Here is a 22,477-nt window from a genome sequence, read left to right as displayed (position 1 = left end):
ACTTGTAATAAACTTGAGGCAAGCTCCTTGGCTCAACCCTTCCTTAAAACAGTCTTAGATTCCACAACCTCCTTGATTTTAGGAGGGAGAATTTTTTGTGTATCTTTGGCAAAAAGAAAGCCTTTTCACTCTTACAACCCTAAGAGCCAGATGACAGAGGGACTCATCAGGCTTTGCGCCTATCCCCACTAGTGAATGGGCAAGAAAAGTGTCTAAATTTGTAAATAAAAGTAGCTCAAATGTGGTGTTTGACTAACACTGAAAAATACTAAATGAAATTAAATTACACACTACTAGTTAGTATCTAACTAAAGACTAAGTTACCTTTAGAATACAGAAACATGCATTCCATTGGTGCAACTGTTCGTTGAGAATAGTTAATTTTTTTCTTATTCCCTTACCAGATTTTAGGCATACAATGAACAGGAGATTTCCATCCATTCTGGAGGGTAAGTCACTTCTTGCCAACTAAAAGAAAACACTTCATAAAACTTGTATGAAACACTGGAATGCGTTACCTAGGGAGGTGGTAGAATTTCCTTCCTTAGACGTTTTTAAGGTCAGGCTTGACAAAGCCCTGGCTGGGATGATTTAATTGGGGACTGGTCCTGCTTTGAGCAGGGGGTTGGACTAGATGACCTCCTGAGGTCCCTTCCAACCCTGATATTCTATGATTCTATGTCTTTTTGACAGAGAATTATCTTCTAGATTTGCATTGTTGCTAAATGTTTTTCAGAAATGCAGAGGTTGTAAAATGTATGTTTAGCTAGAGACAATTCTAGTGATTTTTTTCCTACTCAGAATCAGATGAATACAAATCCAATAAAATTAGACCTAGAAATTCAGATGCACATAAGAGAAACAGATGACACTGATGCTTTTTTTATATATTTTCAGTTTATTACAAAAGCAATGAATGGGCTGGAGTTTATGGAATAAGGGAGAACGACCGACTGAAATGGCTAAGTGGCAAAAATTAGAAGTAAGTAAAAACGGAAGCAGTGTAAAACGAATGTCTGATTCATTTTCTTGACTTTTTGCCTTTGTGTTTATTTTTCAGGCCTTTGTGTTTGAACTGTTTTTTCTTCTTGATAATATTTTTCACATCTCTGTTGTGAAGCCAGTTGTCACGCTCTGCTTCCCACTTGAGCTGTTTGATACCTACAAGGGAAGAGGAGGAACATGACAAATAAGAGGTGGTGGATAACTGATGTATCCTTTGAACACTGTTTGGAATTTGAATAATCTACCCCTAAATTAATAAAACACCAATAAAGTGTGAACTATTGGATTTTTCACCTCAAATTTTTCCATTATGCAAAAACTATTATACTTGAAACCTTTTGGGCCTGTTTCAAAGGCACAAATTTTAGAGTTGCTTTCATGGATCCTGTGTTATAGTTTGCATTAACACTCAATGTTTACGATGGCAGCCATCAATTTTTTTAGACCAGAGAAATGAGTATAATTAGTGCTTTATCTATTTGATTAATCCCACCTTGAAAAGTAGATATTTACAGATTTAGATTTGTGGGGGAAAACTGTTTTTGCTTCATATACACCAAAGCTGGGGAGTGGTGTGTTTGGCTAAACCTTGGTTACATCAACTTTTATATCAGAAAAATTCCCATCAGGGAGAAAGTTAAATTACATAATTTAGAATTAGGTATTTAATGATGCAAGTCAAAAGCTGCACGTGCTGTGACTAAGTACAATTAAATCTAGACTAGGGCGAGAGTCCTTAAACAAGTACAGTTGTATTATATACCTCATGTATCTACATAAAGTTATACTGGAGCAGTGGCTGAATTATTTTTTGTGGATTTAACATTTTAAAATGGAATACACTAATTTTTAAAAATAACTAAGCAATGACATTTTTTCTTAAAATTGTCTTAAGGATTGTGCATAGGTACCTATTCAAATAGCGTAAGGGTATAGTTTGTTTATAGAACATGTAACTGCACTTACTTGCATTATCTTTGTTAGCCATTGCATTCATACCAATGTTGTCAAACTTGGACTTAACATTTTCATCCAGAAGAGTGCCAAACTTTAAAGAGAGACAAATATTAGTATTTTCTTTATGGAAAATATATTCAGGCAAAATGTGAGATCAAGCATTTTTTCTTAATTATGTATACTGATCAGATTTACCTCTTCTGCAGCAGCAAGCATGCCCATGTCTTTGAGTTTTCTTTTCTTTTGCTGCTTTGATCCTTCAAATAGAAAAAAATTACTGAAAATTGTAATCAGCTAAAATTCTACACTTTCCCAGGCACCACCACCAGACAAACATTCATCCTTTAATAACATTGTCCAAAGTATCTGATTTCTATTAAAGCTCCTAGAAAAGCATTTAAGTGTCTAGAATGTAACTAGAGGATTTCTCTATCATTTCATTGCAGGGAGAGATGTGTGAACAGATCGCTTAATAATGTAATATATATATTGTAATAGCAACCTAAAGACCCAATCAGGATTAAAGCCCCCTAGTGCAAGGTGTACAAAGACAGTCCCTGTCCTGTTCAGTTTACAGTTCAAGTGATAGATGAAGGGTCAAGGACTACAATCCAAAATATAATAAGTGTTAACATGTTTATGAAAATTGTATAAATACTAATCTGATATTTCCATCTTTCCCTTAAGCAGTCATTAAGTGGCTGACTTCTAATCAATGCGGCAGCAGAAATGAGTCTTAAGAGTAATACTCTTCTGGAGTCATTCACAGAGATTTCAATAGCACTGATTAGCATCCAGAAGGAACTGATTTCACAAAAGTGGTCTGCTAGTGTTTGTTACAAATACACTTGAAAGTTTTAAAATAGTTTAGTATAAAAAAAAATTGGGGATTAGTTTTTCTGAGAGAAGGGATGGCTGATAAGATTGGGGATTGTGTGCCAGTATTTTTTTCCTCCTCAAAAGGATTGCCTCAGAAGCATACAGAATCAGAGCCTAATGGCTAGGGCCTTACCAAATTCATGGCCATGGAAATCTGGTTTTGTGTGCTTTTACCTGATACTCCCCTGTAAAATCTGTATAAAGCAGTGTTTCTCAAATTGGGAGTCCAGAACCAAAAAGGAGTTGCAGGAGGTCACAAGGTTATTTTAGGAGATTGTGGTATTGCCACCCTGACTTCAGAGCAGGGCAGCTGGAGAGTGGCTGCTGCTGGCCAGGAGCCCAGCTCTGAAGGCAGCAATACCATACCGTGCCACTCTTACTTCCGTGCTGCTGCTGTCAAAGCTGGGGAGCGGTGGCTGCTGACTGAGGGCCCAGCAGTTTTGTTAGGAGTTACGAACAGCCTCCATTCCCGAGCTGTTCATTACTCTGATATTCTACTGTATGTTTTTAGCTCTCAAATTTTAAGGGGGTGGGATATGTTGACTCTTTAACACACCTTTTAACCAGTGTTAAAGAGTTATCTAATTAAAAATCCTAGTTCTTGTGATGTTGTTTCTCCAGTTTTCCAGTCATCAGAACCTGAATTTCTAATGTACACAAGCAGATTTAAAAAAAACAAAACTTTAGGTAAACTTTGTTGACCAAGTAGCAAAAAAAGGGTTCAACCTTTTTTGCAGGTTGTTTTTCAGATCTAAAGCAGTGACACTCAGACCTCAATTATTAAAGAGTCACAGTAGTGTGAATTCATTGTTTCATTTACAATAGTACTGTATATTCATATTTAAAGAGACAAAATACTTAGTTTTATATATTCTCACAGCACAATGACTAAGTATTTTATCAACTACAATGGGTTAATATAATAAACACATCCTGGTTGATTAATTAAATCAGGGTTTTAATATGTTCTGCAGAGAGCCACTTGTAGTTCCCAAGCTTCAGTCTGAATATCACTGATCTAAAGCAACAGCTGATGCTGTAGGGGTTTTTCTGAGTGGGAGTAGTAAAGACTACATTCCCCCTCTCGTCCCCACCCTTTAAATTCATCTATTCACTCACTTTTCATGTCTAAAACTCAATTTATATCAAATTTGCATTTTTAGTTTGTTTTTATTACCAGCAGCAGGCCACAGCTCTTGAGGAATCTGTAGATTTCCCTTTTTAAAGAAATCTAGGGAACACAAATTTGTGCTGCATGTACTATATCCAGGTACAATGTAATCTGCTCTACATATCTCTGCTAATTCATCTCAACCCTAACAGCCTCTCAAGAGCTGTCGCTAATGTCCATTGTACCAGACTGACTGGATTTGCGGTACAGGTGTGAGAAATTCATTTTCACTAAAATGGAATTTGAACTTAAGTTTCCAGAGGCAAAAGATCAGTGCACCAACCCCCTACACCACAGAGCCCTCTGCCACTCTACATACTTCTACTACTTTGTATTAGCCTGTCTCAGACTTTAAATGAAAATATATTCTTACCTTCAAATGATCCAGCAAAATCAATATCTTTTTTTCTCTTGCCTTTTTTACTGACAGACTTGACCTGATCTTTACTGTTTACATCTATCATCAAAGAAAACCAAATAGGTCACTATAATTTGCACAGTATACACTATATTTAAAACATTAACTACGAACACTAACATGTCCATTAAGGCACATCTGCCCCATTATTCTGTTGAGCTTGTTCTTAGAAAACATTAAAACCACAATGGACATACTCAAATTTTTAATTTAAAACCCACAGATCTTGGGAAATGCTAAGTTAAGTTTTTCATGCCAGCTTTAAATGCCTCCTTTGCCTACTATCACAGCATGGAAGATATTAAATAAAGCACTGATCTCAGCTCCACGAGATACGAAGTCCAATAGAATAAGTTCAAAAGAAACATTGCATTATGTAAAATGTATCTATTTGATGAACAGTGTGGTGTATTAGGCTTGGAAGGATTAGACTTTTATCTGTAAATGCCAAATATTGATTTTACTGGACATGCAAACCAGTGAAAAAATATTTCTATTGATAACACCTAATGTCATTAAAGTTACTGTCTCATCCTTCCCATGATTTCCCACAACTGAAAATTTAAATCGATAAAGGCTTTAAATTGATCAATATTACCTGTTGAAATTTAAAAAAAAATTCCACCAAGCTAATACAGTAACTCCTCACTTAAAGTAGCATTTTTCAGGACTGTAACTACAATGTTAAGTGAAACAATGTTAAGTGAATTCAATTTCTCCATAAAAAATAATGTAAATAGGGGAGGGCTAGGTTCCAGGGAAATTTTTTTTGCCAGACAAAAGATTTTATACATACGTATACATAGTACTGTACACAGCAATGATTATTGTGAAGCTTGGTGAGGTGGTGACATTAAAGCGCAGAAGAGCGTGGGATATTTCCCAGGGAATGCCTTACTGCTAAATGACGGACTAGCACTTGGCTGAGGCCTCAAGGGTTATTGTTAGTGTAGCCTCGCACTTTACAAGGCACCACGAATGGAGGGAGGGGAGAGAGACGTGCATTGCACCTTTAAGTATGCTGATCCCACTGCCTTTTTAAGTAGATCAGCAAGTTGAGACAGCAGCTGCTACCAGCAAGCTCCCTCCGTCCTGAGCCCTGTCATGTCCCCCACCCCTGCTCTGTGGAGATGGGGGACACCCTGACATTAGCCTACCCCTTTCCCCCGCACAGCAAGCAGGAGGCTCCCGGGAGCAGCTCCAAGTCAGAGGGCAGGAGCAGCACACAGCAATGGGGAGAGGGAAAGCTGAACTACGGGCATTTGATAGCCTGATGGGGGGCTGCCCGTCCATCCTGGTTCCAAGCCCCCACCACCTAGCTCCAAGGGCTGCTCTTTCTGCAAGCAGTGGACAAAGCAGGCAGCTGCCAAACAACGTTATAAGGGAGCACTGCACAACTTTAAATGAGCATGTTCCCTCATTGATCAGCAACAAAATGACATTAACCAGGATGACTATACGTGAGTTACAGTATATTATGCAGTAGTGCCAATTTGAAAGAGACATTAAAATCTATCTGAATAGGTTACTTCAGTCCCTGATAATACTCCCTGACCTCAACAAGCCAATATTATAAACAATCTCTTAATCTCATATGTTTCTTTAAATTGTAAAGTGGTTTCCATGTAAACACTCTCTCTGATAACGTAATAACCCATGATCAGGTTAAGTCACAGCTTCAAATTTCTTATAGAAAAATAAAATTATTAGGCACATGAATTTTTGTTGTTGTGCTAAACAGAATTACAGGAGTCAAATAGTTAATTAGCCACTAATTTTAAAATCATTAACTGGTCTCAAATCAATCAGTGGAAAAAAATTAATAAATGTTGATTCAAATCATGCATAACTAAAACTAGAATTTGCCAAACATTCATTGACTGATTATTTTTTCCTTCATGCCACATAATGGTCACTGTGTAAGTTACTTGTGTACAGACCTGTTTGTTTATTTGGTCTTTGGAGGTTTTTTGTTCTATTTTGCGTGTGCAGAGAATAGTGTATCTGGTTTGTGAAGTATTTAAGACCAAGTTTTCAAAGAGATGTGCTTAAAATGAGGCTCCTAATTCCGTATTTAGGCTCCTAAATAAAAGTGGCCTCATTTTCAGAGGTAATGAGAACCTGCAGCTCACTGCCTTCAATGGGAGCTTCTTGGCCAAAGAGTGACTTGAGTGGAAGCTGCTGGTAGCTTAGCGTCTCTGAAAGCCAGGCCTCTGATTTAGGTCCCTATCCATGGATTTAAACACCTAATCTATGCAACCACATTTTTAAAAGTATTGACCTTACTGTTGTTTTCATTACCTTACCTGGACTGTTGTCGTCATCTGATACATTCATAAATGCACCTCCCTCTTCATCAATGTCATCTCCAAACTCTTCATCCATACTTCCCAGGGAGACTACTTCTTCATCCATCTCATTGAATTCATCATCATCAGAATCTTCCAAGTCATCACTGCATTCCTCACCTCCTTTGCTTTTCTTACCACCCTTGGGCTTGTTTTTTATATTACTAAAATACACAATAATAATACTCAGCACTTCCTGCCTCGTTAGATGTCTACAGAGAACACCCATCTATTTCAAAGCACCGTACTAGGAAGTTAAGCAGCATTACAAAGAATTTTAAAAGTAACCCAAGGCATAATCAACTGGCACTTACAGAATATTAAAAATACATCAAACTGAATTTAACACAAGGAATGCTGCTGAAAATCCACCCGCTTTAAAAGGTCTGAAAAGAGTCCTGTGATTAAGGTACTCTTTTGACAACAGCTATGTGTGTTGTGACATGTTCTAATGGTCCCAGTTCATTTTCAGAAATCCTTTTGCACAGGAGATTGTTGAGCTGCTTTCAAAGACACCCCCAGAAGCCTTAGCAGGCCTATTAAATGGAAAACTGAGAATTTAACCTAGTATAGCACTTTAATGGATAGAGGGGAACTGATCCATCCTGAAACACTACAGGTGGGGGGAAGGGGGTTTGGTGAGGGGAACTGTAGGTAAAGAGGTAGTAACAACGAAGATGAGTTTGAGAGGGAACAAGATCTGGATCAAAGTTTTTCAAGGTTCACTATAAATTTAAGCTATAAATTTTCCCCCCTCCTCCCAAAAGAAATTTCAAATTTCTTTAGTGAATTTTAAAAGTATGTTTCAAATAAAATTGCACATTCAATCATTAATGGAGCCAACGAGTTACTAGGAATTAAGCTATGTAACACTGGACTTCTAACATGGGATCAGAATTCCAGTTTTCAGATTTCATACATCATGTATTATTCCAATTTATGATTACACTCACTAGCATTATCTGACCATGAAATTGGAGACCGTGAAAACCAAGATGATACAGATAAAGTGCCCAGCCTCACGCTTTCTAGGCTAAGTTGCAAGTGCCATAGCATCAGCATGCTCAGCCCAGGGGGAGGTGGAAGAGAGAGTGACATGCAGCGCTCAAGAATGACGCCTCGTGCAAAATGATACTGAGCAAGGCTGACTTTCTTCAAAAAGTAATGTTCAGCCATGTGGAGTAAAAATCTGTAGGAGTGGCACTGAATTAGTACAGAAGGAGCAGAATCAAAAATCTTACCCAGCAAAATCAAGGTCATCCTTGCTAACAGTATCACAGTAACTGTCACCTTCAAATGACTCTGAAAGAAAAAAAAAATGGGGAATTTTCTTTTGTTATTGCAACACAAAGCCAAGTGAAACATTTTGAAGTTATTTAATAAATAGACTGAATGCTCATGGCACAATTTATCATCATTTTAAAGTCTTCCATTTTCTCAAGCATACATTGTTTACATTTATTGACTCATCAAGGAAGAATCCCAGGAGAGTTTTACTTCTATGGAAAACTGGTCAATTAGCTTACAAACCATTTAACAGACCCCTTGAGTCACAAGGCATTTCATAATACAAAAACAATAGCATAGTATAAGTTTTGAAAGAGAATTCCTTTGCACTGGAGAAAGTTATCTTAAAATTCATTTTGTTTATTTTCATGCTACTGTACAGAGAAATATACATAAATCCTTCCTCCACCCCAGCATCACATGAGAAAATATTCCCTATGATTCAGAGTCTTATCTTGTGACGCTCATAACCAAGGTATGCAGAATACAGGGACTGCACATTCGACTCTGAATTAAGAGTCTCAATCACAGAGAAGCCAAACCACCTTGGACTTTAAAGGCCACTGTCACTGATGGAATTTAGAAATATAGATCTAAACCAGGGAAGACACCAACTAGGAACAATAATGTGTCCAAAAAAACTATGACACTTCTCTCTCAAGGAATTGAAGTCCTCTCCCTATAAATCCTTGACTGAAGAGAGGCTGGCAGAGAAAAGTTAACACTAGGGTGCCTTGGATCCAAAATTTGTGATGCAAACCGCCTAACACAGGGGTGGCCAACCTCAGCCTGAGAAGGAGCCAGAATTTACCAATGTACATTGCTAAAGAGCCACAGTAATAAGTCAGCAGCCCCCCCATCAGCTCCTCCTCCCTTCCCCACCGCTCCCAGCACCTCCTGCCCACCAGCGCTCCGCCAATCTGTACCTCCTGATCAGCTGTTTTGTGGAGTGCAGGAAGTTCGGGGGGAGGGGAGGGGAGGGGGCATGGCAGGCTCAAGGGAGGGGACGTGAAGGGGTGGAGTCGGGGCAGGGCCTGTGGCAGAGCCAGGGATTGAGCAGTGAGCACCCCCCAGCACATTGGAAAGCTGGCTCCTATAGCTCCAGCCCCGGAGTCGGTGCCTATACAAGGAGCCGCATATTAACTTCTGAACCATACGTTGGCCACCCCCGGCCTAACATCAGAGGCAAACTGTACATTAAAAAGACCAATGGTGAAACATAAAAGGGATCAATGAAAAGTTAGATATTTTTGTTATAATTAGGACTAAATTCTCAAAATGTTGGTCTAAGTTGCATGAGCAAAATATGAAGCTGCAGATTAAACAATGAAAGTTGCAGCATGCACAGACAATCCTAGATTCTAGAGCAGAAACTTGCATCAAGTTCAAAAGAAAGGGCAGTCGTAGCCATATGCAGCCATTGGCAGAGATGCATAATCACATTGCACACAGAGCCCTCACTAAGGACTACTGAATAAGTAAAGAATTAGTAGTCTACACAGGCTGTTCCTTGATAGACTAAGCGCTGAGAGTGCTTTACTGCTATGAAAAATACAGCCTTACCTAGTATTCTTTCAAATTCATCATCATCTACGTCTTCCACGCTTTCTTCATCCACTGGACGTTTTCGTTTCTCTTTCTCTTTCTCTTTCTCAAGCTTTTTATAAAATCTAAAATATTTAAAAAGTTTTCTGCAATCACACACTACATTACTGATGATGTGTTCTTATGACGCAATGATTTTAATAAAGCCACAACATGGATTACATGCATTGTATATAAAGTCTACCAGCTATCACTTAAATATCAGTTATCGTTTCCAATATGATCACAATTCAAAGATTTATAGTTCATTTATTTTTCAAATTTTAAAAAAAGTGTAAAATGGTGAAGTGATGTAAGATTTAAAACAGTGAAAATGCCTGGTTAGTGGTTTGAGAGGCTTTTTTGATCACTGTGAATTTTAAAAAATGACAGGAACAATACACATATGATGTGTGTGATTAAATGAACATTGTCAACTTGAAGTCCGGTTGATCGGAAAAAAAAAGTTTAAAAGTAGTTTCAGGTACTATGCTTTCCCCCTGATTTCCTCTGCCAGTTTTTGTGGGTTTAGTCTCAGTTACCTATTTTTAAAAACATTTTCCTCTGCTTTATTGCAGCATGAAAGATCCACACGAAGAAGAGGGAAAAGTGACTAGATATGAGAAGAAAATATGAATTTTACTACACAAAGCATTATCAAAAGTGAATAAACTAAACTGAAGAAAAACATTCTCTAATACTAAAGTTATAATAATCTTAGGTGTTATTGTAACAATAATTAATATTTTTTCAGGCAGAAGTGTGACTTTTAAGTAGGTGTCTCTTTAATATCAGGATCCCATCTATGAGAAGCTTCTGATGTCACTGAAAATTGCACACACTTTTGCACTGACATGAAAATGGTTCGGAATAGTGATTTATCAAGAGGAGAACGCAAACGGACTTCCCATAGTTGTGTTAACAGGAGCATTCCATTTCCATTTGCTAGTATTTATTTTAATTTTAAATAGTAAAGAATTTAACCACAAAAGCCTAATTCAGAGTCAATATCAATAAAGAGACACTGCCAAGTTTAGCCCAAATTTCCGGTTTAGGAAAAACTAAAGTTTGCAAAACCCAAGACCACTAAAAAAGATGTTATGAATTAAGAAAAAAATCCAATGAAAAGTTTGGGGGTTTTTAAGCCAGTCCTCATGCAGTGTTTGTAATTCAAACACTAGCATTGTGACCATATGATAACCTGAAAATAAAACAGACTATAAATAGAGGAAAAAATGGTGAGAAATATAAAAAGTAAACAAACACCTTAAACGCCCATCAGTTAGATTTTTTTAATTGCTCCATTTTAATAAGCCAAGTTATTATCAGTAACATATTTTAAAATATTAAAAAAGATCAACTTGTTGTGCCCAGGTATTACAGCACACAGGGTATTCCTGACCAACCAGTGCTTGCAACTCCATACTATTAAGTCAACTAAGTGATGTTAGGAGCAGATTGTAATTTTGAATGGCTTTCCTTATCATTTTAAGATTATGTTATCACTCCCTTCTGAAACATTTTTCACAACTTTCAATATTCCACACAGAGCAAAGGAAGTTCCATCATTTCATTACATAAATCACTCGAGCTAATCCAAATCCTCAAACTTCTCAGAGTAAAAATGTCAGGACAAATTTACAAATTCTAATTCTTTTTCTAAAGAGTTAAATTTCAGGAACAAAGCTTGTTAAGAGTATTCATAAATATTTAATTACCTGTGGAAAAACACTTCATCCACTGGGATTTTACTCTCATCTTGGGCAAGGAATTCCTTACTGTTGACTGAAAAAATAACAGACCTGGCTTTATGCTTCGCTTCACTAAAGGAGCACGATTTTATAGCAAGTTGAGTATAATTATAGAACATTTATGTTTTGTTATGAAAACACTACAGTAAAATTGTTCCCAAAGTAAATTTCTGAAATATGGTGTATTCTCCTCAATTTCTTAAAATAAGGACTTCTACTATATTTTCTATTTAAAATGATAAAATGTGGGCTAACATCCCACCCCACCACAGTTCACAGGCATTACCCCCAACTATCCCCTGGATCCACATTTATGTATGTTAGTAACAATCCAGTAGGAGTGTATGTTAAAAAAAGGTTGGAGGTGGGACAGATTTTGGGAACCTGTAGCCTCCACACTTCTTCCACCACACGAATGAGTCCTTCTCACCCTCCCCCTATGACCAAAAGCTCTTCAGCAGCTGTTGGGCAGGGGAACAGCAGCATAGGTCAAACAGGAGTGATTGGAACAGGATCAAGCATCCCACCACTTCCAAAGTCCAGCACTAATGACGGTGAGGAAAGCAAGATAAGTATCTGCAGGTACTCAAGGTACTCAACAGGCAGGGCACTAAAGCCCCCTCTACCAGAGATGGCAAAAAGATCTTGTAACTGGATTAGGAAGGACATCAATGGTGACAAGCACCTCACTTCCTCCCGCCACACAACCCCCATCCCAAAAAACACTCAAAAGGAGACAAGGAGAGCCATGTCCCATTTCACTGCATTCAGAAAACAGCCTGCTCCCTCTGGTAGAGAGAAATGTCACAGCATCGTAAGCCATATCATGGCCCCAGTAGTGAAGTCTGGGGAGAGGACTGTTTCAGATAAAAGTGGGTGATGGAAATGGATTTCCAATAATCAAGGTTACAGGGGAAACAATGTACAGTGGAACGCTAGTAAATTAACTGCTCACAAACACAGAGTTTTCAATTTGCTAGGGTGGTCTGATTGTGATTTTTATAGCCATGTTCCTGCATGGGAGCACTAGTTTCCAGAGGGCCAAATCACAACTACTTTTTATTCTAAATCCTCTACACCTCAGTTTAGGTGATGCCCTGACATATTTAGTAAAAATGTACTAAACAAAATAAGGATTTTTAAAGTGCATAAATGGAATTAGTCAATGTTTTTAAAATGCTCAGTCTGCTCCTTGATTAATGCAATAAATGAATCATCCATTTGAATGAATTCTAGATAAAAATTCCTGATCACGTGTTCATACTGCCACAGAAACCTTGTGCCATTAAAGACCCATGGACTACTCTATATACCAGTGGTTCTCAGGGGATGTGCAGCCCACAATGTGTTACCTGGGCCACAGGGGCCAGGTGGCAGGGCAGCAGCAGCCCTGACTGTTGCTGAAGGGGAAGCTGGCTGGCTGCCCGCCCTGGGCCCCACGGAGCCAGCTGCCCCAACCGCACAGGGCCGGGCGGCTTCCCCGACCCCCACCAAGTGGAGTGGGCCAGCTTCCCCAGGCTCCAACCCTGCAGGGCCAGCTGGGAGCCCCGACCCCGCAAGGCCCACCGGCAGCCCAGCTGGACCTCTCCGCGATGGGCTAGCTCAGACCCCTCCGCGCCATGCAGCTGGGAACCTGGCGGACCCCAGGCACGCAGCTGGCCTTTAGCACACAGCTGAGCTGGGCCACAGCTGTGTGCTAATTGGGGTTCATGAGGCCCACAGGTTGAGAACCACTGATATATACCAACACTACATAGCACTGGCTACAGCACCTCAAAGAGAACAGAACTAGAGGCATAAGTAAGAGCCAAAAAGAGTTACAAAAATCCTTCAGCAGAAGACATGGCAACTCAGTAGCAAAGCGGTAGACTATTTGTTTATTGGGGGGGTAGGGAAAGAGTTTTAGCTGTATTCCAAGGATTTCATTCTTTGTTGCTGCACATTAAATTAACTACAGAGAGAATGTGACGATTAACTTCTATAATCCCTTTCCGTCTTCAGTCCATTACTATCCATTCCTGCTGCCAAACCCTGCCCTTAAGCACTGGAAGGAGCAAGGCCAGACAAAAGCTTGCCTATTTCTGAAAGAATCTTACCAACATAATGTTGACAAAGATGCCTACTAATCCTAACAATAGTTGCAGATTAGGAATTTTACATAGTAATCAATACTCTTATGGACATATCTTAATGTGATTAAAATCATTATATAATCTGTTCTAGGTTTAAATCACCTTTCCTACTTAAGTCACTTAGGCAGAATAAATATGGTTATATGATAACTTGGGAACAGGAATATGAACTGAAACTAGAGATCCAGCACAAACTCATATAATATTTTACACACAGTTAAGTGTTTAAAACCTTATTTCATTTTAACCAGTTAATTATTATTATTATTGTAACTAAAACAAATATTTGTAAAGCAAGAAATTTAATTAGGCTTCTGCAAACAACCTTAACTCTGATCCTGTATCCCAACCCCATCTTCCTGTTGGGGATGAGTATGCTGTTGCACCATTACCAGTTCTGAAGTTACTTTAATCATTCACATCACTAACAAGTGAATTTGTAACAACATTCTAAACACCTCTCAGTAATTGTGGCCCTACCCTACCCATCTTACATAAACTGTATCTAAAGCAGCACACATCAGAGCAGTTTCTGAAGGGCAGGGTATTAGAGCCAAGTGGGGAGTACGGATGAGGAAGACACAGAATAGAAAGGGTGAATAAAGCAGGTAGGGTTCTCTAGAATGGTGGAAGACAGCAAGTGCTTTTGTATCATACGTAGATAAGCGGCAAGACACTTGTGTATCTTGCTTTGAATGGTCAAGTGAACTGGAGGACATTTCTTGGAACAGTACATAGAGGAATGCTGTCAGCAATGGAAAAATAGATAAGGTTACTCCTAAGGGAATTCTGTGCACGCCCCCCCAAAAAATTCTGTGCACAATATTTTAAAATTCTGCAAGTTTGTCAATAAATGTGGCTCCAGCATGGCAGTGGGGAGCACAGGGCACTGGCTGCACAGAGGTGGGAGATCTCCCTGCAACCTCCCACCCTGCCCAGGACACAGACTGGGCACTGAGGCTGCACCCAACCCAGACACAGCACAAGGGCTGGCCTGCCCCAGAAACACTCCAGAGTCTTGCCCCTCTGCGCCATGCGCACTAGGTGTGGGCAAGCAGGCTCATCCTAGCAGGATCCAAGTGTGGAGGGGCTTAGTGTGGGGAGATCCAAGTGTGGGGTGAGAGGGTTCTGTGTGGGGCAATTTGGGTGCAGGCAGCTCAGTGGGGGGGATCTGGGTGCAGGGAGATCTGGATGTATAGGGGCTTGTTGCGGGGGGTTCTGGGTGCAGGTGCAATGGAACTCTGCAGAGGAGGTCCAGGTGAAGGTCGTTAGGGCTCGGCAGGGTTTGGGTGCGTGGGGATAGGGTTAAGCCGGGGGGGGGGGGGGGGTCGGGGTCTGGTAGTGGCCAATTCAGCCGGGGGGAAGGGAGCCTAGATGCATGGGGATTGGGTGAATGGGTGAGCAGCTCCCCATATAGTGACTGCTCCCCCCACAGCTGAGGAGTGATGGGGGCAGGACATGGGGGGGTGCGGGGGGGGTGCGAGGCCAGGGGAGGTTTCTGACCCAGCCCTGGCCGCTCCATGCAGGGGAAGTACGCTCCTCCCCAACCCCAACTAGGACTAGCAGCTGAGCCTGGCGCTGTGTAGGAGCCATGGGGCTGGGGAGAGCCAGGTGTGGGGATGTGGGGGGTCCTGGGTCTCACCTGGCATCATCCCCAGCCCCACTTCCACACAGTGATTTACCTCTCCGCCAGCTGCTCCAGGTGCCCGAAACAATGCACCCACGCTGCTAGGGAGGGGCATGTGACCGCTCTTGCAGCTTCCCTGTCAGAAAGTCATTTTTCTGCAGGGAAGCAAAGAAACCTGCGGCAGACATTAATTCTGCGCACATCCAGTGGTGCATAATTCCCTCAGGAGTAAAAGGTGTGGTGAGGAATAAGGACGTTTCTGGTGGGTAAGCACAGGTGTTGATATAAAGGTCATCTATACCACTGTTAATTGTAGAACTGAGTTTCCTGACTTTCAAATTGTATTTATGAATACAATAGTCAAATAATGATTTAAATATACATATATTTTACAATGGCACAATTTTAGCTTAAGATTTTTTTTTATCTAGGAAGTTATTTTTTTTAAAAGATACTCAACACGCCGATATGTGAACATAGTTTTATTTTCGTGAGCCCCTGAAACCCTCATGAATTCAGCTGTCAGAGCTTACAGACCCTGCAAACTGTGTGGGAAATAAGAAAAGGGGAGCAAGGAAATACATTCTGGCAGTGAAAGAGGAGAGTGTTTGGAAAAAGATGCATGGGATCTGTCAATAACTGTGTTACACTTGCTGGAAGATGAATGGGAAAGAAAAGGAGGGTAAAGCAGGATCTCTGCTATTCCTTACTCCCCTGCAAGGCCATGACTAGCTACAGAGAGGCTCACCTCCTTTCCAGTCTTTCTCCCCACCTTGCTTTTTAATTCCTCTGCCCTCATTTTCCTTCCATATCTGTGTGCCTCTCAAGGCCTCAGGTGCTAATGGCTTCTCTCTTAGGGAAACTGGAAATCACAGAAATCCAGAATATGCCTTTGATGTGTCACTGTTGGCAGTTACTACACCCATCATTCAGAAAGCATGGCTGGACATCCCAAGTTACCTTAGCAACACATGGTTGGCAGGGATGTGTGTCACAAGAGCCAATTATTCTGCTATTTTCCATCTTTTTAATGAGTTATGTGACTCTTTTTCTCTCCAGATCCTCTCTTTGGAACAACATCTCATAAAACAAATGAGAAAGCTTTGTCCAGTACATGAAAACTACAAAAATAGCTCCATTTGCTATATTCCTGTAGGGCCTCTCAGGGCTTCAAGGACAGCAAGGTCTGCTGTTTCCGTAGTTCTACCCCTTCCTTTGCTAGCATGCATTTCTCTGTATGATGGCTAACCAGAGAGCAACAGCTCACTGACTGCCTGAGGAAAAGAAACTACTTCCCTATAAAGAAACTGACAGTGAATGAACTACAAGCATGAAGAAAAGATTTAAAGAACAGTAAAAAGGTGCACCAGGAAATGTGTTGAACCAAGCCATGTGCAGAAGCAAAGGCTACAGGATTTTCTTATTCATTAAGAGATACAGAAAACGATAGCTGAGACCGTTGTGACCATTATGCTTCTATCAGATAGGTGTGCACCCCCTGCTGATAAGGTGGTTTAACGGCCCGGAATTTTGAGCTGTGAACATTCCATACATATTCATGTGTAAGAAGCTTGGACTGAAGAGCAAGGATCACATATGACTTACTTGCCTCTGGAGAACAATTTTCTCTTTGTTATTATTTTCTTGATGAAACAGGAATAATGTTCATGGCATGGGGTACAGATATATATATACACTGGAGGCAACAACTACGCACAAAAGACATTTGCTGCCTTACGTACACCACCATGAACATTATTATTCCTTAGCCATTGCAATCTTTCAACTGGAAATGTTTCCACTTACCAGCAAGACTACGCACATCATTCATTAACTGTTTCTTCTTTGGCTGCATTACCACACTGCTGGTGTTCTCTGTGGTAGAACATAAATCAATCAAATGTGTTGTTTCACATGTTTATATTACCACTACATATATCAACAATAAAGATCATGTCCTATAATGTATAGAAAAGTTCCCACCTTTGCCTTTATGAAGTTTGGGATTTCGGTACACAAAGCGATCCAAAAATCTCATTAGTGTGAAATCCTGTAGAGGGTCACCTGCATATTGAATGTAATCACCCTGGAAGAAACAGAGCCAAAAACCATCAAGGTCTTAATTTCAAACTACACAAGAAATGAACTCAAATTACATAAAGATCTAGCATCAAACTTGAACACTAAACAACAAGAATACAATATTAAACTGAGTGAGAGGATATCTAATTATGTGAACCTGCAAGTGAATACATTTATTTTCAGATTCCCAAATTCTGTGCTTTATTTTTCTTCTTAGCTCTAGGACACCTTCACGAGCTCTCGACCACTGCAACAGTTCAATGATACCTTCTAATAGCCTCTTTATGGGTTTATTGGACAGACTTTGACGCTCTTGATCAATTACAAACTTTAAAGTCCTTTAGAAAAGAAGGTGCATATATCATAGTAAATAACAATCTATGCCCAGCACTAGTTAGCTATCACAGTCAAAACAAAATCTCTGAGTTATAATGTTTTTTAAAAATACACTTTTTGTGTGTTCACTTTGGCACAGTACCAAATACCATAATGCCATAAAAAACATTTGTTCTGACTGCATAGTCCATTTTGTGAAAAGCACTCAAAATAAAAACGAACATTAATATTATCCAAATATTGATCTATATGAACACTTCTCACCTCTTTTACTGTTAGTATTTATGACATGCATTTATTTGGCATCCATCACCACACTGTACATGTCTTAGATTAATACAAGACCAGTTCCCATGTATTGGGAGCTAATTCTTTATAATCTCTTTATAACCACAACTTTAAAAGAAGAGAGTCTCAGAAGACATTGTCAGGAGACTAAGTGATAGAGAAAACTGGAAAAGCCTGGAAAAGGGATCTTCACTTTTATGCAGAATATGCAGGGGTGGCAAGTAGACAAATATGCCCAAAATGACAAAAATGCATCTCAAAAAATAAGTCAAGACGTGAGAGCAGTTACAGTACTCTGTAAATAGCTCTGTACTTTCAATTAAAACAACTTTCCTTCGAGTACACAAACCTCTCAGCTTGGGTTAGTTAACTGAAAGGATTCATAATAATAATTACAGCATTTCAATTAGGGATTTGAAGCTGAAGTTTAGAGAAGTGGGATTCTAATAGTCTGAGCACATGGAGGCATCTTTTTAAAAGGAAGTGCACATTGACTCTCCAAGAAATTAAAAGTAAGATTCCTCAATTTACCAATACAAACAGACAGATCTTTTTGCAATCAAAATGCTATCCAAGGACTGTTAGGAAGAGGTCCCTAATCCTTGAAGTCTATATACCAGCACCAAGCAGGTTAAACATCTTGCAAATTTACACAGCCCTCTTATTCTGTGAGGAAATAAATTCCATTAAGAAATGTATATACATTTAGGCAACTAAAGGAGAGCAATGAATCCTCTATGGCAGAAAAGGCACCATGACATTTTGAAAAAAGTAAATTCATTCTCCATCTGCACCCAAATCCAAGAAAACCCAATAGAAAAGTCAGTGGGATGAGACACCTACCAATCTGCATAAACTTCATGGAACCACAGCAACAAATGTCAGTGCAAACAGTGGAGGAAATGGTGCCAGGTCTGTGAAACCTGAGCTAGCCATGCCCACTCTGTGTGGAAATGTGATCTGATGAAGAAAAAGCCATCCATATTGGCTCCTCCTAAGCGTTTTCTCATTCAGGTTAAATATTTAAATCCATAAAAACTCTTTTTGAACTTTTATTTTACCCATGTAATTCATGATGTCACAGAATTTCTCGCTATATCTGCGAAGTTCAAGTTCTGTTACAAACCAGAAATCAGGTAGCCCTGCTACAAAGTTTAGATCTAGTAAACCATCGACTGTTGGGGCCCTAGTTATTCCATTAAGTTATTCACCAGTCTTTGTAATGCCAATAAAAAATGGAAATTACACACTATGGAATGGTAAGTTACTTACCTCTAAGATAGTTTTTGCAAAAAGAGCCACAGATGGATGAAAGTGTTCGGAAAGCTAAAAAATAAAAACATTTGTATATTTCTTCTTAAAAGATGTGTGCAATCAGAAAACAAAAGCCTCTCCCATTTGACTACTGCTACAGCAACATTATCCACAATGTCTTAGCTGAATCTTGGAATGTCCCCATTGTAAGAATCTAGAATTTTGTTCAGCTACTTGCTACACAAATCATAGCCACTTTGAATTAAAGAAAGTCTGATTTGTGCTGCCTGAGAACAGCTGAAGAATTTATTACAAAATAAAGATTAAAGCTTGTTATAACTATTTGTACTACAACCTTATTCAGTACAAAAAACTATGCAAATGTAAGAGCATGGAAAAGATCTGTTGCTATCATTCTAATCTCAATCTAAATGTTGCAATTCCACACACCCCGCATAATTATTGACATGACATGTAATCTATTCAAGTTAAAACTGAGTAAGTGATTTCCTTTTCATCCAATATTACTCCCACCTGATTAAAATTTCACAAAATTCAATAACAGTTAAGAGTGAGTCTGAGCAAAGTCAAGTCTATATTCCATGACATTAAAGCCAAACTGTTTTCTTGCTGAACTGGGCCTTACCATAAAAAACAATTAAACAAAGTTGTAAGAACACTTTACCTTTTTTAATTCCCAAAGGCTTGTGCTTTCAGCACCACAGAATAATGGATTTCGGTGCAATGGATCATAGCAACTTGAATTCTTTCCACCTGAAGCAAGCACAAACGCTTTAAGTTTCTTCAAACATAAATGTGTACATAAACATATGGGAACATAACTTATATTCAAAAAGAATTATAGAAGAGGAGAACTTCTATTTGAAGGTTGAATCCTTTGGATCAGACTCTAATTTAGAGATTTTTTTAAAAGTAATGTTTTAATTTATTCTTTCATTTTTCCACTAAGAGTTCTGATCAACCTACCAGAAGATAACGGTATTACTGGATATGACTTAGATTTTCTAGTTAATTTACCTCCTAGGTTCTGATGATGCACCCAGGAGGCTGCTGAATTTGTATCATCTGCTTTGACAGAACTTTCCATCATGCTCTCTCTTTCTGCCTCCATTTCTCTGTCTGCATCTGTGAATTTTTCCTCATCCTCTTCAGCTTCTTCCAGGTCATGAAAGTGTTCTTCGTCTTCAGACTCCTAGATAAAACATTTTTTCATTAATTGTTGCATTTCTATATAGTAGTAATAACAGGTGATGAATTCAGTTGGACAAGATTACATAATTCTGTTAAAGGTGACCTACAAAAATATAAACAAAGTGAGCTCAGTGTTGAAGATATTCAAGTTATTGGGCATTATGCAGGAATTACTGGGTGAAATTCTATAACCTACATTATGCATCAGGTCAGATTAGACAATTGTAATGGTCTTTTCTGGCCTTCAATATCTATTAATATTTCAAACAGCGGTAAGAGGGGCACTTGGCATGTCAGTGTATGTATAACTTACTTTATTCTTACCACATTACTTGAAGCATAGTACCACTGACTCCTAACACCATGGGCCTAGGAAAACATCCCACTGTTAAATGTCCTCTCCCTGACGTGCTTGCTCTCTACTGGTCTTGAAAACAGTATGGCTGCTGGAGACAAAACTCTTTTCAACACCATTATACTAAGCACACTGCACATTACATTCTACTAGTAACTAGGGCACTCTCTGTAATGGTATTGAAAATGGATTGGCCCCTTTTGACACTAGCAGCCAGAGGGGTTAATCAGGGAAATCTGCTGATGGTAATTATGACCATCAGCAGGTCACTTTCCTAGTATAAGCAGACCCAAGGGAAATCTCTAAATATACACCACTAAGCTGGTCAGGTCATAATCATCAGAGAATCCCACAGAAACATGGATCCAGTTTAATGTTGGGGGCAGAAAGAGGAGAAAAGGCAAAATAACATCACATAAACACCAACAGGACTTAGTGGTACCATTCCTCCAATCCCTAGTGCAGAAGAGAACAGGTTCCATGATCCAGCAGGCTTTCATGGTGGTTGCAAATCACCAGTCTTGCAATGTTCAGGGATTATATTCAAAGCATACCCTTGTTTTACATCATTTTGTCAAAATATGTGAAGATCACCTTTAAATTAATTCCACAGCAAACCGTAATCCACTGAGAACTTTAAATTATTACCCAAGTAGTATGAAATATGCTTGCTACCGTATTCTAAGATGTGGATGAAAGAATTGTGAAGACTAAATGGTTGACACGCTGATCAAACCATGTCAGTGATTTCTAGTCAAAATATCGATGCTGGAACATCACTAAATATAATTTACAGTGCTTTACAAAATAATGACAAAATACCTGCCTTCAACAGCTTACAAGCAAAAGGCATGATCTTTTACCCACTATAGTCAATAGCAAGATTCCTACTGACTTCAAAGGAAGCAGAATTGGGCCCTAAATTAGACAAGACAAACATGTCAAGGAAAAATTGTTCAGGAAATGTAAAGATGTAGAGAGATTATTGGGAAGGAGAACAAAGCAGGAAAATATTCCTGGAAAAAGTAAATTTCAAGGAGGAGAGAATGCACATGAAAGGCTATTCCAGGCACGATTGAAGGGGAAAAGCTGAGTCAGGCAACAAAGGTGAAGGCAAGAGGACTGGGAGGAACAAATATGTGAAACACAAATAAATGTTTATTTAGATAACCTTCTTTGGGGTAGGATGATTACATAGCACCTAGCACAGTGAGGCCCCCTGATCCCGACTGGAGCCTCTGGGCCTGGCTAGAATACAAATCTGTTCTGTTTTTCACCACATATAAAATTGTTTCAGTATATTAAGGAAAAGACCAGATGAGAAATCAACTATTCCTAGTTACTCCTACTGAGAAGTTCATGAATACATTTAATAAAGCCAAAGGGACAAGAATCACTTGTCAAGAAAAGCTGATCTGGAAAAAAACCCAAAGGTTTTAGTGTTACCAAAGCTAGTAAGTGGAGACCCAACACAATATTACAGAAGTTGTTAAAAGTCACACTATACCACATGATCCTGTAGTTGAACTCGTAATCCTGGTTTTATTTTCAGAATCTCAGACACAAGATACAGGGCTCCACAAATGAATGGTGGCATTTGTCCACAGCTGACTTGAAGTAATCTTTTCACAAAGGCCTTCACCCGCCGCAACACAACATCTGCCTTCACAGACTTGTAAACAAGATTAAGAAACATGGACTGCTTTGAACATGCTGCTAACCCTGGATCCAGCAGCTTCCTGTGGAAAACATAGGATTATCAGCAACATTTCCTTCTATTTACCTATTATA

The 22,477-nt window shown here is 39.3% G+C and overlaps 2 protein-coding genes across 2 annotated transcripts in view; one reads left to right on the top strand and one right to left on the bottom strand.

Moving 5' to 3' along the window:
* CEBPZOS (CEBPZ opposite strand) overlaps positions 1-1,283 on the top strand; it is a 7,206-nt gene extending 5,923 nt beyond the window's left edge. The window contains exons 3-5 of the mRNA XM_084624983.1: positions 405-449; positions 898-982; positions 1,061-1,283. Of these exons, the coding sequence (XP_084481109.1) occupies positions 405-449; positions 898-980 (128 nt within the window). The 3' untranslated portion in view covers positions 981-982; positions 1,061-1,283. The remainder of the gene's footprint in view (positions 1-404; positions 450-897; positions 983-1,060) is intronic.
* CEBPZ (CCAAT enhancer binding protein zeta) overlaps positions 990-22,477 on the bottom strand; it is a 25,894-nt gene continuing 4,406 nt past the window's right edge. Inside the window, exons 4-17 of the mRNA XM_084624981.1 lie at positions 22,194-22,425; positions 20,158-20,332; positions 19,805-19,893; positions 19,138-19,191; positions 17,143-17,245; positions 16,966-17,034; positions 11,368-11,434; positions 9,629-9,735; positions 8,020-8,080; positions 6,737-6,942; positions 4,386-4,469; positions 2,158-2,219; positions 1,972-2,053; positions 990-1,161 (exon numbers count right to left, since the gene is read on the bottom strand). Coding sequence (XP_084481107.1) covers positions 1,022-1,161; positions 1,972-2,053; positions 2,158-2,219; positions 4,386-4,469; positions 6,737-6,942; positions 8,020-8,080; positions 9,629-9,735; positions 11,368-11,434; positions 16,966-17,034; positions 17,143-17,245; positions 19,138-19,191; positions 19,805-19,893; positions 20,158-20,332; positions 22,194-22,425 — 1,531 coding nt within the window. The 3' untranslated portion in view covers positions 990-1,021. The remainder of the gene's footprint in view (positions 1,162-1,971; positions 2,054-2,157; positions 2,220-4,385; positions 4,470-6,736; positions 6,943-8,019; positions 8,081-9,628; positions 9,736-11,367; positions 11,435-16,965; positions 17,035-17,142; positions 17,246-19,137; positions 19,192-19,804; positions 19,894-20,157; positions 20,333-22,193; positions 22,426-22,477) is intronic.

The sequence above is a fragment of the Lepidochelys olivacea genome (assembly GCF_965140295.1).
Source record: "Lepidochelys olivacea isolate rLepOli2 genome assembly, chromosome: 3".
Classification (NCBI taxonomy): Eukaryota; Metazoa; Chordata; order Testudines; family Cheloniidae; genus Lepidochelys; species Lepidochelys olivacea.
The sequence above is the reverse complement of the archived record's forward strand: the minus strand, read 5'-3'. Positions and strand labels throughout refer to the sequence as shown.